Raw genomic sequence first — 18,317 nt, 5'->3', positions numbered from 1 at the left:
CTTTAGAGATTTCCTTATAGTTATGTATCTCCTTTTCCAGATTCTTTCCCTTTCGCTAAAGTCTGTATATTAGATCTCTTGTTTCCTCAGCTTCATTGTTTTCAAAGCCAAATAACAATCTTCCCACAATTTCACCCTGACAAAATATTCTATGCAAGGTTTTTTTGACTTCATGCACTCTCTTCCCTCATCATTACATCCCCTGCCATCCATGATAGTGAAAGAAGTGAGTGTTTGGAGTTACAAAATGTTACAAAAACGCGACACCGCTGGTCACACACTGACGGGCCGCTGACCACTCCGCCAGCTCCGGCCACCGCTCGCTTGATATTGCACTGAAGGGACTCTGCTGCCACGCTTGTATAACTTTGTAATGTGGTTTTGTTATGAGGCAATACACGCAAGGGAGTCCCCTGCCACGCTTGTATAACTTTGTAATGCGGTTTTGTTATGAGGCAATACACGCACATTACTCTTGTGTGTGCGTGTGTGTGTGTTAGGGAGATAACAAACGAGCGGTGGGGGCGGGCTGTCACCGGGTCGCATATTACTGCTCTGCTTCACGGGGGTCTGGTTAGAGTATCATGGAACCTCTCCACCCCGTCCCACCGCCCCGCCCCGCCTCTCCTCTGCCCCGCTGCTTGTTCCGATGCGGCCCAGAATAGTGTCACAGCGAGGCGTCACACTCCATGTATTTATCTGACAAGCCAAATCTCATGTATGGTGCAACATAACTACACCATTATGAAACATTTAACGTGTCCCTGCGCAAGTTTTTACGCTTTATGTGTTTGCTTGTGTAACTCATTCAGCACTATTCAGTTTTCTATCTGTCTATATACCAGGCTGGCAATCCCACACGGGGTGGCCCAGACAAGACACCACACACTCATACATACACCATTCACACTGTTGGTCCCATCGCCCCACTGTAAAATCATTACTGTTGGTCAGATGTCGACTAATTATGTTCCCCTTGAAAATAGCTCTTATGAGAGAGAACGTATCAAAATAGGATCCTTATAGCCTGAGAGACCCCTTCACTCTGGCTAAGCTGCGTAGGATGCGGTGGCTAAGAATGTATACAGACAAGGAGGCAATGAAATAATGCAATGGTAACAGTGATGAAGAATGTGATATTGGCACATAGATACTCGATTTCAAGGAACAATAGGCTTGACTGCAGTGCTGCGTTGGCTATTGTTTCCAGCTGTAATTCTTTAGCGTTACATTATGTGCAGTAATCCTGATTGTCCATCTAGGAAAAGGGACCTCTCTCTCTCTCTCTCTCTGCTGAGGGCTCCACTACGAAACTTGAAATCTGATAGACTGTCAGCAAATCATATGGAAGGTAACTGCAAAAACATTTTATTTCCAACCGTGACTGTACATCAATAAATCACTACTTCCGGCCGTGGGCGCACATTGATAAACTCACCACTTGTCTGTCTGCCTTTACCACTACTTCTGACCGTGACTGTACACCGGTTACAAAAATATGTTCCTCATCTGTCTGCTTTTATTACTTCTGACCATGACTTCTTCAATAAATCACTACTTCTGACCGTCACTGTATACATCATTAAGCTCACCATTCGTCTGCCTGTCCCGCTTCGCTTTCCCCATCAAGTAAGAGTAACACCGCAGTGCATCCTGGGCCACATGACGTCAATCCCTGCCACCCGCGTATCCTATATAACCCTTACTTCCCCCTTGCCCTGCGTCATATCCCTAGGGGGGTCTTGAGGAAATCTTCTTCCCTCCGGAGAGTTTTGTATATTTAGATAATACGTCGTAATTTACAAACATCTGAAAAATAGAGTGACAAGTATTAGGGGCGGTCATGCAAGTCCCGCATTAGAATGTTTATATCTGGCTGGCTGACTGCCCAGAGTCTTCCTCCCCTTACAGAATGGTGACCCTAGTAATGCGAGGAATAAACACGGATTCCATACACAGACCGGAGCGAGTCTCTCTCTCTCTCTCTCTCTCTCTCTCTCTCTCTCTCTCTCTCTCTCTCTCTCTCTCTCTCTCTCTCTCTCTCTCTCTTTCTCTCTCTCTCTCTCTCTCTCTCTCTGCTCTCAAATTTTCTTTCCATTGTATAGCTATGTATTTATTTACCTACCTACCCACCTACCCACCTACCTACCTACTTATCTATCTGTCTATCTATCTATCTGTATCTATTTGTGAGTGTGTCAGTCAATGAGTCGATCACTCAACTCATGCGATCAAGCAATCAAACATTGTATCTATCTGTCTATCTATCTGTGTGTGTGTGTGTGTGTGTGTGTGTGTGTGTGTGTGTGTGTGTGTGTTTCGGTATATTTCCATGCACACGCACCACAATTGGCCATAATGTCACTTGGGTTAAGGAAACACATCAGTAACCCAAAAATAAGCCGCGTGTCCCACTCCAGAGAAGAGAGAGAGAGAGAGAGAGAGAGAGAGAGAGAGAGAGAGAGAGAGAGAGAGAGAGAGAAATAATATGAAATAACCACAGTAACCATCAACATCTAACTTCCTCCTCCTCCTCCTCCTCCTTCTCATCCTCCTCCTCCTCCTCCTCCTCCTTCTCCTCCTCCTCCTCCTCCTCCTCCTCCTCCTCCACAAACAATAAGTACCAGCAGCTCATTGACAAAGCCGCGTTTCTCTCCCGAAGTGCCGAGTGCTGTATCTGCAAACCACTTTGAGGCGAAGGGAGTTTTCCCCGTGGTGACATAAATGGAACTTTTCAGGCCGTTCTCCTCCGCGATGGTTTTATTTAGCTTAACACTGAAATTCCATGCGTGGGTGAATGTTAATGTATGTATGTATGTTTGTTTGTATATGTGTGTGTGTTTGTGTGTGTGTGTTTCGTGTGTACGTAGATATATGAATGTGTGTGTGTGTGTGTGTGTGTGATTCTAGGTAATTTCGTCTGTCTTCATCTCTTTCTTTGTTCTTCTTTGGTCTGTGTGTTTATCTGCCTCTCTCTCTCTCTCTCTCTCTCTCTCTCTCTCCTCTCTCTCTCTCTCTCTCTCTCTCTCTCTCTCTCTCTCACACCATCTATCTACCTAGGTACCCATCGCATCGCATCAATCTCTCAGTGTATAATCCAGCCAAGGGACCCCGCCGCCAACGAAGGAGGGATGAGACGATAAGATTAATTACAAGTGCGTCCCTGCCCTCCTTCCTTCTTCCTTGCCTCGGCCTGGTATGTGAAACTCCAGAGCGTCAAACTGTCCTTCACCTCCTGTCGCCCCTCCCAGTAATCTTCGTTCAGCTCACTGTTTCGGTTATTTGAGCTTATTTTCTCATTTCCTTCCGTTCCGTTGCCTCTTGGAGTCTTGTTTCGAAGTACTCAGATGCAAATGATTGAACTTCTCACCTCGTGAAGGCGTTTGACGTGTTATAAGCAGGAACACTTGAAGCACTTTCTCATAAGGATGACTTTTTCTAAACTGGTTCAGAGTGGAAGGAGGGAAATCTGCTTGATAATACCTAATCTAATCTAATGTAACCTGATTTTAAACTCTTACCCTCACATTCTTATATATTTATTTACTAACTTATTTATTTACTTATTTATTCATTTATCTATTTACTTATATATTGTGTGCTCTTCACCAGACTAACTGATAAAAAAAAAAATCCCTACTTCTCGTCATATTTTTCACACCTATCTAGACTTCTTAACACTCACGTAAAAAATAATAACAAAAACTCCTACTGCCATCTCCATCCAACTCCAGTGTTCGCTACGTGACTCTCCTTTATGGGACGCGAGGCCACGACTTTTAGGGGTTTTCTTGAGGTTTATAATGTATAGTGCATGTATTTTGTCCTTTTGTCCCGCCCCATTAGTGTTACCGCTATAGAAAAGAAGTAAGAAGGAGGAGGAAGAGGAAGAGAACGAGGAGGAGGAGGAGGGAGAGGAGGAGGAAGAGGAGGAGGAGGGAGAGGTGGAGTTACAAGAGGAGAAGGAAGAGAAGAAAGAGGAAGACGAGGAGGAGGAGGAGGAGGAGGAGGAGAAGGAGGAAGAGGAAGAGAAGGAGGAGAAGCAAGAAGAGGGAGATGTGGAATAACAAGAAGAAGGAAGGAAGAAGAAGGAAGAGGAGAAAGAGGAAGAGGGGGAAGAGGGGGAGGAGAAGGAAAAAGAGGAGGAGGAGAAGGAGGAGGAGGAGGAGGAGGAGGAGGAGAAGGAGGAGGAAGAGAAAGGAAGGAAAAGCATGACAAGGAGGAGGAAGAGGAGGAGGAGAAGGAGAAAGGAAGGAGTAGCGAGTGAAGGAGAAGGATGAGTGGGAGGAGCATGACGAGTAGGAAGAGGAGGAGGAGGAGGAGGAGGAGGAGGAGGATGGGAAACGGCCTTTTTTTCTAGTCACTGAACATCATTATAAGACTGGTGAATAGAAATGATTTTTTTTTTTTTCCCATACACTGAACTATTTTTTCCTCTGCGAACTCCGTAGATAACCTTTGCCCTTGACTGGAGCACCGGGACCTCAGCTGATAGATAAGAACATAAGAGCATAAGAAAATAAGGGAAGCTGCAAGAAGCCATCAGGCCTACACGTGGCAGTCCCTCTATGAAACATTTCTATTTCATACAGATCTTTTGTTCGGGTCTTGATTTCCTCGTGAAGTGATTCTTACAGTGGTGGCTTATGTGATGACAGTAGTAGTAGTAGTAGTAGTAGTAGCAGTAGTACATAGTACTAGTAGTAGTAGTAGTAGTAGTTATTATTATTATTGTTTAGGTCTTCATGGATGTTTTTCCTATTAATCATACGAAATTCTTGCTAAACTATAAGTAGAATCATAAAAACACCATTGAAAACCACAGTATCTTTTCTATCGCTCTGAAGTTACCAGTAGTCGCTATGAGGCGGCGAAACGTGTGGAAATACAGGACTCAGTGATCTACTGTGCCCGCTACATGAATAATTATCGAGTGTATCGTGTATTCATGCCACCGCCGCCCAAGTGACTCGAGGGACCCGCCCACACACCCTTACGCCTACCCTGATCCGCCTGACTCGGGGGGGCGGGTATGTGTGTATTGCTTTCTATAATTAGCTTTCGTCCTCTGCACCACATCACCCGTGCACTTTTTTTAACGTTCTTAGCCTGAATTGTCGGAAGGCAGTCGTGGTAAAACTATCCTTTCGCGAACAGATCTTTAGAAACTTATTTACGTACTAAGCTCTCTTAAATATTTTTGTAGTCTGAAAAAAGCTAAGATTAACTTCCTTCACGCAAACTATTTTTACACAGTTTTAGAGGTTAGTGAAGAATGTCCATGGTAGTCAAAGGGTTGAATTTGTGGAGTCTTAGTTAATCGGTTCCCTCCCGCAATGGCGCAGGCAGATTTTTCAAGTGACACTTTTGTAAAGGCTCATGCCGCCTTCCAGAGCTCCCGATGCAGTCGCCGTCGAAGATTAGATTGATAGGAAGCATGTGAGTGTTCTTCGGCCATTCGGTAATAGCTTCTTAAAAAATTACCAGCGTTATTGCTGTTTTCATTGATAAAAAGAGACCCATGAGAACCCAATTACGATTATAGCCTTTGAAATCAGTCGTAACGAGAGTTTTCAAGGCAGCTTTTATGATTCTAGTGGCAGATTAACAAGGATACTGCATCATTGATAGGGGAAAGACTAGTGAGAACCATAACAATGCTTGTGGCCTTTGCAATTAGCCGTAATGAGAGTTTTTAAGTAAGCTCGTCATGCTCATGCTCGTCATGCTCGTCTTGACGCGTCGGCCGTAGACAGGAAGTCGGCCGCTGTTCGTCGCGTGAGAACGCCGAGTGACTCACACACTCGCTCAGAAATACAGCGAGTCACGAACCAGCGCAGTGATTTTCCAGGCAAGACTTTTTTTTCTATGAGGTATTTTTTGGTGCAACACATGCAGGTATTCAACGCGGAAAACAAAAGGAGGGTACAGGATGATGGAGGAAAACAATGGCATCTCTTTTTTAATATGTTTGATAGCCTGAGGCACTTCCCCGCAGCACACAAGAGCGTCGTGCTGGGTGGCGAGCCGCGCTGCGTGACACGCGGCGCGGGGCGGAGGGACAGCGTGGCTTGGTATCACCTTCCCCAGACACAACGCAAAACTCGGGCAAAACTTGAAATACAAGCTTAATTTTATTTTCACTCCAAATCTCATGAAAAATAATGTTAATAAAGACTCGATGCCGCTTATTTTCTCCTCCACAGAATAGCGAGGCTAATTTGGGCACCGTGTTAATGCCTCCCCTTAATGGAAACCTGGATGGCCCCGCGTCCTCCGTGGACCAGCCCAGAATACCACGACCAGGGGACGGGGAGGGAGAGGGGAGAGTGGCTCACACCGACGCATCATCCACTTAGCGCCAAAAATAGCGAGGCAGCCATCCAGTCATGCTCGTCTTGACGCGTCGGCCGCAGACAGGAAGTGCGGCGAATTTTGGTCCTGAGGCGTTCACTGATTTCCTGAACGAAACTGTGTTTATGTTAACATTTCATTCACCCTCCATTATTCTGTCAATTATTTCTTTCTCGTCAGTATCTTCATTTTTTTTCTTCATTTGTTCAGACGGAAGGACCGATATTCCTTATAGTATACGAGTATATATATATATATATATATATATATATATATATATATATATATATATATATATATATATATATATATATATATATATATATATATATATATATATATATATATATATATATATATATATATATATATATATATATATATATATATATATTAACAGTGGTGTTCCTCAGGGTTCTGTCCTGTCACCCACTCTCTTCTTATTATTCATTAATGATCTTCTAAACCAAACTTCTTGTCCTATCCACTCCTATGCTGATGATACCACCCTGCACTTTTCCACGTCTTTTCATAGACGTCCAACCCTTCAGGAGGTAAACATATCACGCAGGGAAGCCACAGAACGCCTGACTTCTGATCTTTCTAAAATTTCTGATTGGGGCAGAGCAAACTTGGTATTGTTCAATGCCTCAAAAACTCAATTCCTCCATCTATCAACTCGACACAATCTTCCAGACAACTATCCCCTCTTCTTCAATGACACTCAACTGTCCCCCTCTTCTACACTGAACATCCTCGGTCTGTCCTTTACTTATAATCTGAACTGGAAACTTCACATCTCATCTCTAGCTAAAACAGCTTCTATGAAGTTAGGTGTTCTGAGACGTCTCCGCCAGTTTTTCTCACCCCCCCCAGCTGCTAACTCTGTACAAGGGCCTTATCCGTCCATGTATGGAGTATGCTTCACATGTCTGGGGGGGTTCCACTCATACTGCTGTTCTAGACAGGGTGGAATCAAAAGCTTTTCGTCTCATCAACTCCTCTCCTCTAACTGACTGTCTTCAGCCTCTCTCTCACCGCCGCAATGTTGCATCTCTAGCTGTCTTCTACCGCTATTTTCATGCTAACTGCTCTTCTGATGTTGCTAACTGCATGCCTCCCCTCCTTCCGCGGCCTCGCTGCACAAGACTTTCTTCTTTCTCTCACTCCTATTCTGTCCACCTCTCTAACGCAAGAGTTAACCAGTATTCTCAATCATTCATCCCTTTCTCTGGTAAACTCTGGAACTCCTTGCCTGCTTCTGTATTTCCACCTTCCTATGACTTGAATTCCTTCAAGAGGGAGGTTTCAAGACACTTATCCACCAATTTTTGACCACTGCTTTGACCCTTTTAAGGGACTGGCATTACAGTGGGCATTTTTTTTTATTAGATTTTTGTTGCCCTTGGCCAGTATCCTTCCTACATAAAAAAAAAAAAAAAATATATATATATATATAACGAGAGAGAGAGAGAGAGAGAGAGAGAGAGGGCGGGGGAAGCAAATCCAAGTGTCTTGCCGCCATTTTTATGTCTAAAGTTTGTGGATTTCAGGAAGAGAAGAAAGAGGAGAAGTACCGCAACTATTAAAACCAGACTCATTTTCCTTTCCTCCTCCTACTACTACTACTACTACTACTACTATTACTACTACTACTAATACAACCACCACCACCACCACCACCATCACCACCACCACCATAATCACCACCACTACCACCGCTACTACTACTACTACTACCACCTTCACTTCCTATGACTATTTACTGTCTCGTTTTTCCCACTATATTATTATAACCTACACTTCCTCCTCCTCCTCCTCCTCCTTCCTCCTCCTCCTCCTCCTCCTCCTCCTCCTCCTCCTATTTTCCTTCCTTCACTGTTATTATCATTAGTCGATCAGTATAATAAGTTTCCTAAGATCATATGACGTTTCTTAATAATGTTTTTTTTTCTTCTTCTTTTGATGCATTAAGGAAACAATGTGTCGTCTCGTTCACTGTTCTGGAACTCATTCATAACCTGTTAGAAACTTCTTTTAATTTCGAATCACTTTACTTATCGTACTCTTATATTTTGGGAGTTCATCTTACATACGTATAATATTTTAGTCAGAGAGAGAGAGAGAGAGAGAGAGAGAGAGAGAGAGAGAGAGAGAGACCAACAATCATTCAAACACTCGTTAATTACAAACTTAAAAAACATCGATATTTTTAATAAAATAACCTTACTTACACAAGCCAGCAAACATACGAACGCACACAAATTAATACCAGTGATAGAAAAAGAACTTATATAGCAACGTATTCTGAAACGCTTCATTTGTTCTCTCACCATATTTTTTTTTTTTCAAATGCCACAGAAATGATTAGCCGGGTTTTCAATTGCGTTTCTCCTGTTAATAATATAGAAATCGTGTTAATGTCACTAGAACCATTAAAACATCTTTGAAAACCTGTGCAACTTCATTTAGAGTCTTATCAGTTTAGTGGAGGTGCGGCGCAGAAGTGTTTCAGAATAGGGATCATTGTCTCGTATTCCTCCAGCCTGGTGTCCCCGCTCGGCTCTTTTCACGACTCGCAACGAGGGAGAAAGGTCGAAGTGCGGTGGTCTCGTGGCGGAAGGCTGAAGGAGGCGGTGAAGGAGTGAAGGTAAGAGTATGGTAATGATAAGAATATTAGATTATTACTCAGTGCATGGAATTAATGTGTAACCCTTGAGATTGCGAATGATTAGGTTGAATACGTGAGGATTAGAATGGATAGGTGTGATTGGGTTAGTTTTGTCCAGGTATGGGGATTAGGTAAGCCACGTTAGGTAATGTGATTAGCTTGAGCTGATATAGGTTGACCAGGTGAGGTTGGTAAGTGTGATTAGGTTGAATAGATGGTGATTACAACACTTAAGTAGTTAAGCTTATCAGGGGAGAGATGAATATGCTGATCAGATGGGAAGTTATAGAAGTTTAGCATTTTGCGAGGGAATAAGCTGCAAGGGTGATTAGATTGCAGGTAAAGTGATTTAACTTGTCAGGTGAGAGAAGTATGCTGACCAGATGGTAAGTTGGTTGCTTGTTTGTCCAGGTGATTGACGTCTGATTAAGCTTACTGAGGTGATAATTAAGGAAGTGAATTTGAGATTATATTATATAAGCACGTAAAATCATGTTGGATTGGTGTGTCCGTGGCTGCTATTTTGTGGTCCCTTTGCTTATTCGCTGTGCTGAGTAGCAATTGGCTTCTTAACTACGATTGGTCATTATTTTCCTTTATTCATTATCACACACACACACACACACACACACACACACACACACACCTACCTACTTACCTACCTTTAATAACGCTGTATGCACACCCACGCACTCTCATGCAGAAAATACTGATGACACTCAAAAAAAAAAAAAAAAAAAACTGGTGGCACAAGAAAACTGGTGGCACTCAAAATACTGGTGATGCACTCAAAAAAACTGGTGATGCATTAAAAAAAAATTGGTGATGCACTCAAAAAACTGGTGATGCACTCAAAAATCTGGTGACACTCAAAAACCTAGTCAGGCAGCCAAAACAATGGTCATGCACTCAAAAAGACATAACCCCTTCTCAAACACACACACACACACACACACACATTTCCAATCTAAATTTGCATTAGACTTTTCTAATACTGCTTTGTTCTATTAAACTACTTATTTATTTATTTTTATTTATTTATTTTTTTTTTTTTATACCCAGTTCACCTCAAAGTTGGCCTATTTCAAATAGTTCTTTTCCTAATTTGTTATTCATCTGATAAATATTTTCTTGTATAATATTTCCTCATGTATTTGGCTACAAAATTCTTTCCCTTATATGACGTGTTCATTATACAGTGGGTTTCAAAAAGATAGGCTAGATTTGAAATTGTTGTTTCTCTGCAACCATAAACTGACTATGAATAAAATTAATAAACTTAAAAGGTACGGATCAAAGTTTAAAATGACTCTTCTTTTAAAATTGTAAGTTTTTTTTATTTGTGTTCTTCATGAGCGCAGAGATACAGAAATATTTAATCAGGTTCATCTTTCAAACTTGTGTATTAACTGTCATGCCATTGAAATATCTGTGATGCCATGCAAATTTCTTCTATCTGGTGTTTTCTTCTACTCTGCATCATCCTTCAAATTTTTGCCTTTAAATTATAATGGGGACGTATTTATCAAACGCGCATTTCTCAGCTTCAAACGTTATACTGCCATACTTTTCAGATTTTCTCTATCCGGTGCTTTCCTTTCTTTCAATTTTTGTTTCTTGAATATGACAGTATGGAATTTAGCCATATTTCATATTAAATTTCAGCACAGTTCCCATACCATGCAGTGCTTGTCAGGCTTCCTCCATTTTCCCATCATATATCTTGTGTAGTCTTAGTTTTGTAGGGAATCAGTTATCAAACACATTACAAGGAATCACAACACATACAACAAGCTTCATGTATCTAGGAACTAATGGTCTGTTTTCCTTGTAGGTGTGAAGTGTGCAGCTTCCACTTCATCATCCCATGAACAGCCCACAGGAATCTCTACCAGCACCTGGTTATTAAACAGTGTTGTCACGCCAGGCCCAATGTACTCCATTGCAATCAGGGAGTCAAGCTTCACCAGGAAAAGAGGCAGAGCGTCACCACCTTCAAGCCCCACAAGAGGTATTAAGTATCGTTGGGACAAAGCAATCAGGGAAGAGTCAAGTTGCAGTAAGAAGAGTGTGTCAAGAATTTCAAGCAGGAAGAACACGTAAAATTCCCTTCAAGTCATGGCGGGACCGACAGGCAACTTTCAACACTTGTGGAGGCACGAGAGCTGCAGGCAGTTTCACAAAGAAGAGGTTGCTCCTCACTCAAGTTGATGCAAGGACATAAGAATTGGCAAGTGTTGTTGCTCCCAGGCCCTGCTGCAAGAGTTCTCCAGTCCACTCCAGTCTGGGAAGGAAGAATGTAGCAAGTCCCTCTCTTCTGTATTCAACAACCACCACCACCACCTTCATTCAGGCTTGGGATAAGTTTTGTACATTCCAGCACTTCAGTAATAAGGAAAAAAAGTGCCATGTTTATATTATTGTTGTGTATTTATTCACTTAACATCCACATTAAAACAATAAACATTCAGTATACCATCTTGAACATAATGATAGTTATTTATGCCATGTCAATAATATCTTTGGCAAATAGTCTTTCTGGGAGTACAGGTCATGCCCTCAAGGCCAAAAAAAAAAAAAAAAAAAAAAAAAAAAAAAAAAGCCAGGATTGGCTACTAAACTAAGTTTAAGATACCATTTGCACATAGAAGCCCCATCCCAGCCGACACTGGAGTCGCTGGGACGGGGCTTCTATGTGCAAGTGGTATCTTAAAAGTTTAGAGGGCACAATCCTGTTTTTTTTTTTTTTTTTTTTTTTTTTACCTTTGGGGCATGCATGAATTATCAAATATTTATTTTTACACTATTATACCACACTGTTAGCTAACTATATATTTATTTCACATATATAATAAGAATGAATAGTCACAAATATTTATTTATTAGCAAAGACATACAAGTCTTATTTCACAAATATAATAAGAATAGTCACAAATATATAAAGACATACAAGTCGTACACAGCAGTGCATCCTGGACTAGAGACACTACACTGGTGGAGTCATGTGCTGTGGCACCTGGCTCGACACTTGTGTACAGCATCAGCACACCCAGTACTGGCTGCAGACACTCTCCATTTGGCTCTTCACCTGATGTCACACCCTGCGACATGGCACTACTGGCACTGCAGACAGGACGTTCGCCAACACAAGACAGACATCTGCAAAAGAGTAATGCAACTTGGGGAAGATGGAAAGTTACTAAGACATGAACTTGTATCACACATACACACTAATTCTATAACTCAAATGCCGGCATTTTACTTTTCACAAACTTTTCACTCCCTTGAACAGCCCATCACCTGGCCCAAACAATCCTGAAACACCCCACAATTCATACCTATTTATCTTTCTATATCCATAAATTCCCCAGAAAACCTTATTTTTCACTAAACACCTTTCACGTGCACATCTCGCAAGAAAAACTCAAGCAACGCATCCTCTCCTCTTATTTCACACTGATCACTGCAGACCATTCCTTCTAACCCTCTTCAGTAACTCTCCACAACACACCACACCGGTAACACTCATCCATCCCGGTCACTCTTAACAAAAGCACCACACATGCACTTACCCAGCCCACACACTGCCTCTCTTGCAATCCTGTACCACTATTTTCACACTTACTGCTCTTCTAATCTTGGTAAGAGCATGCCTCTCCTCCATGCATTTACTAATCTTATTAACCACCTCCCTCTTATCCTGCACATACATACATAAGGATTCATACACACACACACACACCATGACTCTCAACAATACTCTGATTACATACAGTTGAGGATTCCTTATCCAAAATTGTTGGGAGTGAATGAAAGTGGTGCATATTTTTGATTTCCCCAGTTTTTTTTTAATGACAACTTGCCAATTTCTGATACCTCCCATGGCAGTAAATCAAGCTCTAGTAATCAATTTTTTGGTGGGACAAAAACATGACAAGACATGACAATTAAAAACTTAGATTTTTAAATTTAGGATAGAGGATTCTCAAGTGTAGCAACAAAACACAGTGGTCACCTGAATTGGTTCCTGCAGTCACCGCCACCTGTCAGTCACAAGGTTTCCAGTAAGGTGTACTTCCTGCTCCTGAGTTATGGGAGCGTCCCAAGGTTTCTTCCAGTTCCTCTCCGTGTTACCACCTGCGGGGAAGACACACATCTATACTCCTGCTGCATGACTCACAACTCGGTCCAGAATTTAACCGTTTCACCACAACATTACACAGCAAAGAAGGCACGACAGAAAACATTGACATGTACATTTAACTCTTAAAGCAGTGGGCTGTATTGTAACTTGAAGGTCTCCACATACATGATAAACTAGACTTTTCATTATGACAAGATATGATATGTCTACTCAAATAAGAAGACATGGAAAAAGTGCCAAATTGTCATACATGGCAACTCACGTGCCCTGAAGATGTTATGCTCAGTCTTTCAATCACTGAGAGACTGTCAGGCACAGTGGAGAGAGGTGTCTCTCCTGCGCTCCCCTGTACTTTTTTCCCCCTTGCCACTACCTTCTCGTTTCATCGCTCACATTCAATACCCCTTACATTACAATGGATCCCGGCAAGTTTAACAGGGAAGAGAGTGGCGTGATGGTGTTTGAGTCAAGGTCAGTAACTGTGGGGCTGGAAGGAAGACAGGGAGATCAAAGACAGCCGTGACACAGTTGGCCAGGGCTACACTAGTGCTGGGCACAGCTGCCACTCCTGAGAGAAAGGCTAAGGGAAAAAAAGGAAGACAGATACAGGAATAATAAGTTGATGGAACACATGCAAAGTGAACACTTAATTGCCACGCCATCTTTCTCCTGGTCAGAAGAGGCCTGTGAGCTGCAGGATGACTGGGGGTGAGCGGCCTCCGTCCACCACCCGGGTGATGGCTGCTTCTGAATTTGCCATCTTCCTTCCCGTCTCACAATTACTGATCCCTTCTTGAACAAATACCATCACAACACTTTTCTTCACTGTCAAGCTTGTCAGGACTCATTATGTGAGGAAAATTATGGGTGAGCCATCACATGAGAAGCTTGTACCAAGGGAAAACAGGCAGGGGAGTGTGGCAGTGTAGAAGAGGGGGACAGCTGAGTGTCATTGAAGAAGAGGGGATAGTTGTCTGGAAGGTTGTGTCGAGTTGATAGATGGAAGAATTGTTTTTTTTTAGACAGCAAACAATAACTAGTTTGGTCTGCCCCAGTCAGAAATTTTTGAGAGATCAGAAGTGAGGTGTTCTGTGGCTTCCCTGCGTGAACTGTTTACTTCCTGAAGGGTTGGATGTCTATGAAAAGACATGGATAAGTGCAGGGTGGTATCATCAGTATAGGAGTGGATAGGACAACAAGTTTGGTTTTAGAAAGTCACTGATGAATAATAGGAAAAGTGGGTGACAGGACAGAACCCTGAGGAACACCACTGTTAATAGATTTAGGAGAAGAACAGTGACCGTCTACCACAGCAGCAATAGAATGGTCAGAAAGGAAACTTGAGATGAAGTTACAGAGAGAAGGATAGAAGCCGTAGGAGGGTAGTTTGGAAATCAAAGCTTTGTGCCAGACTCTATCAAAAGCTTTTGATATGTCCAAGGCAACAGCAAAAGTTTCACCAAAATCTCTAAAAGAGGATGACCAAGACTCAGTAAGGAAAGCCAGAAGATCACCAGTAGAGAAATAATGAGTGGTTAGTGTTAATACTACTACTACTGCTGCTGCTACTACTACGGTCTGGAAGAGAGAGAGAGAGAGAGAGAGAGAGAGAGAGAGAGAGAGAGAGAGAGAGAGAGAGAGAGAGAGAGAGAGAGAGAGAGAGAGAGAGAGAGAGAGAGAGAGAATGGAAAGAAAAAAACAATAACAAGTAAACAAAGAGAACCTGTCCAATCATTGACTTCAAACTGTAGGAAGAACCAAGCCTATATTTTGTGACTTGACTGGGACTACCCCCTCTCTGTAGGCTGTCCTGGCTGGCTGGGTGAAGCCACAGTCCCTTCCTTTCACTTCATTTGTGGTGGCTGGAGGGCTGTGGGGGGCTGGGAAGTGGGTGAGGTGAAGGGCTGTGGGTCTGGTGTGTCTGTGGTGGAGTGTGGGGCTGCTTGTGAAGGCTGTCAGACTGTTTGTGAGGCTCCTGTGGTGTGTGATTTTTAGGAGTGTTAAAAGTAGAAGGCCGGAAGTAGTATTGAAGTTATACTTGGCGCTGGTCAGACCTCATCTAGACTACGCTGTGCAGTTCTGGTCCCCACATTACAGGAAAGATATAGGTCTATTAGAATCAGTACAGAGGAGAATGACTAAAAGGATACAGGGGATGAGGAGTATTCCTTACGAGGCGAGGTTGAAGCTGTTAAATTTACATTCTTTAGAGATACGTAGGTTAAGAGGGGACCTGATAGAAGTCTTTGAGTGGTATAAAGGTTATAACAAGGGGGATGTAGGCAAAATTCTTAGGATCAGCAACCAGGGTAGAACAAGAAATAATGGGTACAAGCTTGAAAAATTTGGGTTTAGGATGGAGATAGGAAAAAATTTGTTCTCAAAAAAAGTGGTAGATGAGTGGAACGGACTCAGTAATCATGTAGTTAGTGCTAGGACACTAGAGAGCTTTAAGAGAAGATTAGACAAGTTTATGGATGGGGATAACAGATGGAAATAGGTAGGTATATTTCATACAGGGACTGCCATGTGTAAGCCTGGTCGCTTCTTGCAGCTTCCCTTATTTCTTATGTTCTTATGTTCTTATGTATGTGTGAGGTATGTGGTGGTCTGTGAAGGGCCTGTGTCAGATACTGTGTCAGGGGCTGTGGAGGGCTGTGGGGAAGTGGAGGGGCTGCTGTGTGTGTGTCTGTGTGTCTTGGAGGATCTGAACTCAACCACTGGCATTAATTCTGCTGCTGAACAAACTCCACCTGAAAAATAAGGAGAGAATTAATGGCTGGTGATAAAATAATAATAACAATAATAATAATCTATCTATTTGAATTAATGACTGGTAATAATATAGTGATAATAATCTATCTGTCTGTCTGTCTTCTTGTCTGTCTGTCAGACAATCAGATCAGGCTGGTAATCCCACATGAGGCAGCCCAGTCAACACACACACACACACACAAACCTAACCCAATCACTTACAGCCTTCTTCTGCTTGTTCCTCAGAATGTTAATGGCCCCCATGCCCCGTTCCTTCCACTGTGGGGGCGACTCAGAGGTGTGATAAAGAAACAGCTTGTACTGCCTGCAGGTGGAGGGGGAGGTTACGTTAGGCTGGCACTGTCTGCATGTTAGGTTAGGTTAATAAAATGAAGAGAAGTTATGTGAAGAACAAGGAGAGGAGGAGGAGGAGGAGGAGGAGGAGGAGGAGAAGGAGGAGGAGGAGGAGGAGGAGGAGGAGGAGGAGGAGGAGGAGGAGGAGGAGGTAAGAAAGAAAACATAGATTGAGAGAAAATAATAATAATAATAATAGTAATAATAATAATAATAATAATAATAATAATAATAATAACTATTTACCTGCAATAAGAAAACCTGACCTTACCTAACAATGATAAAACAGCAAAATTACCATCAGTACTTGACCTGACCTCACCTCACCTAACAACAAGAAACAACAAAACTACCAACATTTCTCAATAAAATAATAAACCAATAAAAAACTCACAAAAATAATAATAACAATAATAATAATAATAATAATAATAATAATAATAATAATAATAATAATAATAATAATAATAAAAACACCATTACCAACCTGACCTGACCTCGAAACTCAGTCTTATCATTTCCTCCTCCTGGTCATCATCACTAACCACGAAGACCTCCAGCAAGGTCACCACTGGTTCAAAGTAGGGGTCATGCTCCCCCACTCTGCTGGTTGACTCCCCCTCCTCGCTCACCACGCTGTCATCGAGGTCTGTCTGTCTGTGAGAGAGAGAGAGAGAGAGAGAGAGAGAGAGAGAGAGAGAGAGAGAGAGAGAGAGAGAGAGAGAGAGAGAGAGAATTAGGCTTGGTTGGGCTAGGAGGAGGAAGAGATGGGAAGAGAGAAGAGGAAGTCTAGATGAAAGAAAGAGGAGGAAGAGGAAGAAGAGGACAAACATACATGGATATACAAACAAACAAACAAACAAACAAACAAACAAATATTCAGTTGAGACAAGAAAACTGAAAAAAATGAAAAAAATAAAAACGATATATTCTGACACACACACACACACACACACACACATAACGAACCAACAAAACAAACAAACAAAACAAACAACAAACAAGAAAATGAAGAAAAAATAAGGAAAATATTTACGTTTTTTTTTTTTATCCTTAACATACACAAGAACTCCCCCACTCCCGCCCTCCCTTCCCTCACACACACACACACACACACACACACACACACACACACACACACACACGCAAACAATTCCATAAATAAAAAAAAATAAAAAAATCGAAAATACAATAAAATAAGGAGGCATTTTGAGTCATATTTCCTTATTTCCCCTTGTCCCCTCGTCCCTTAGCGCTCAAGATGGCCGCCCACACCTGCTTCTTACTGGCGGGCAGGTGTGTGTGTTGTAAATCGCTAAATAAAGGAGTAATTAATAACGGTGGGGCATCACCCTCGATTTTCCGCCATAGGATCCCCGCCACCCGCCCTCACATATACGCCTATTTTCCCTATTTAAACCTCCGCACCGCCGCCATTCTCGTGTGTGTTGATAGCCAGATGATGTGAGTGTAGAATGGTAGCCATGTTACCTTCTCAAGAGCCATGGTGTCGCCGATGATGATGGATAATTGTGGCTGCCTCTATCAACCCCTCCGATGCAATTTTGTACGCAGACTCACCATCTGATATGGACGCTCGATCTTGATCTTGATGGTACAGGTAGCTCGGGATCACTCTTAAGCCAGGCCTTTGGATCGGCAACTCCTGTAGAAGGGGAAAAAAAAAAAATAACAAACAGCATCATCTACAGTAACTGTTCGTACATCTGGCACGCCACATTCTCTCCAGAAACTGTTTCACCGCCTCAGTCATCCTTTCATTCGTCTCTACACAGTCCCAGCAACACCATCCACTCCTTTCCTGTCTTCTCCACTCTTTCATTCCTATCATGCCCTAACTCAGTCAGTATCACTTGCATCATCTCATTCCTGTCTCTGGCATACTTCACACATTCCACCACCACATGTTGCACCGTCTCATCCTCTCCCATGTCACACATCCGGCACACTTTGCTGCGGGACTCAGACCACCTGTAACTCCTTGCATTCACATCCATACACTGTGCCCTCGCTCGGAAG

General features: G+C 42.4%; 1 protein-coding gene and 1 long non-coding RNA gene across 8 annotated transcripts in view; one reads left to right on the top strand and one right to left on the bottom strand.

The window, feature by feature from the left end:
• Positions 1–11,445, top strand: part of LOC135097929 (uncharacterized) — a 23,198-nt gene extending 11,753 nt beyond the window's left edge. Inside the window, exons 2-3 of one of the 2 annotated variants that reach the window (XR_010266370.1) lie at positions 8,900–9,004; positions 10,860–11,445. This is a non-coding gene — a long non-coding RNA (uncharacterized LOC135097929). Of the gene's footprint in view, positions 1–8,586; positions 9,005–10,859 lie in introns of those variants that run through there. The other variant, XR_010266369.1, reaches the window with a different exon arrangement.
• Positions 11,054–18,317, bottom strand: LOC135097928 (ran-specific GTPase-activating protein-like). 6 transcript variants are annotated; one of them, XR_010266368.1, is made up of 7 exons: positions 17,769–18,317; positions 16,775–16,934; positions 16,146–16,248; positions 14,893–15,922; positions 13,432–13,656; positions 13,041–13,162; positions 11,054–12,184 (listed from the first exon to the last, which is right to left on the bottom strand). XR_010266368.1 is itself a non-coding variant. In XM_064000058.1 (7 exons), the coding sequence occupies exons 1-4, from the start codon at positions 17,859–17,861 to the stop codon at positions 15,896–15,898; spliced, it is 294 nt and encodes a 97-aa protein (XP_063856128.1). In that variant the 5' UTR covers positions 17,862–18,316; the 3' UTR covers positions 11,054–12,184; positions 13,041–13,162; positions 13,432–13,656; positions 14,893–15,895. The 6 variants fall into 6 exon arrangements, 3 of the variants coding, with proteins under 3 accessions (XP_063856128.1, XP_063856126.1, XP_063856127.1); XR_010266367.1 differs by having other exon boundaries at positions 16,765–16,934; positions 17,859–18,313; XR_010266366.1 differs by having other exon boundaries at positions 16,765–16,934; positions 17,769–18,311.

Source organism: Scylla paramamosain, unplaced genomic scaffold (genome assembly GCF_035594125.1).
Source record: "Scylla paramamosain isolate STU-SP2022 unplaced genomic scaffold, ASM3559412v1 Contig37, whole genome shotgun sequence".
In the NCBI taxonomy this organism is placed as follows: Eukaryota; Metazoa; Arthropoda; class Malacostraca; order Decapoda; family Portunidae; genus Scylla; species Scylla paramamosain.
Note: the sequence above shows the minus strand (reverse complement) of the source record. Positions and strands in the feature narration are given on the sequence as shown.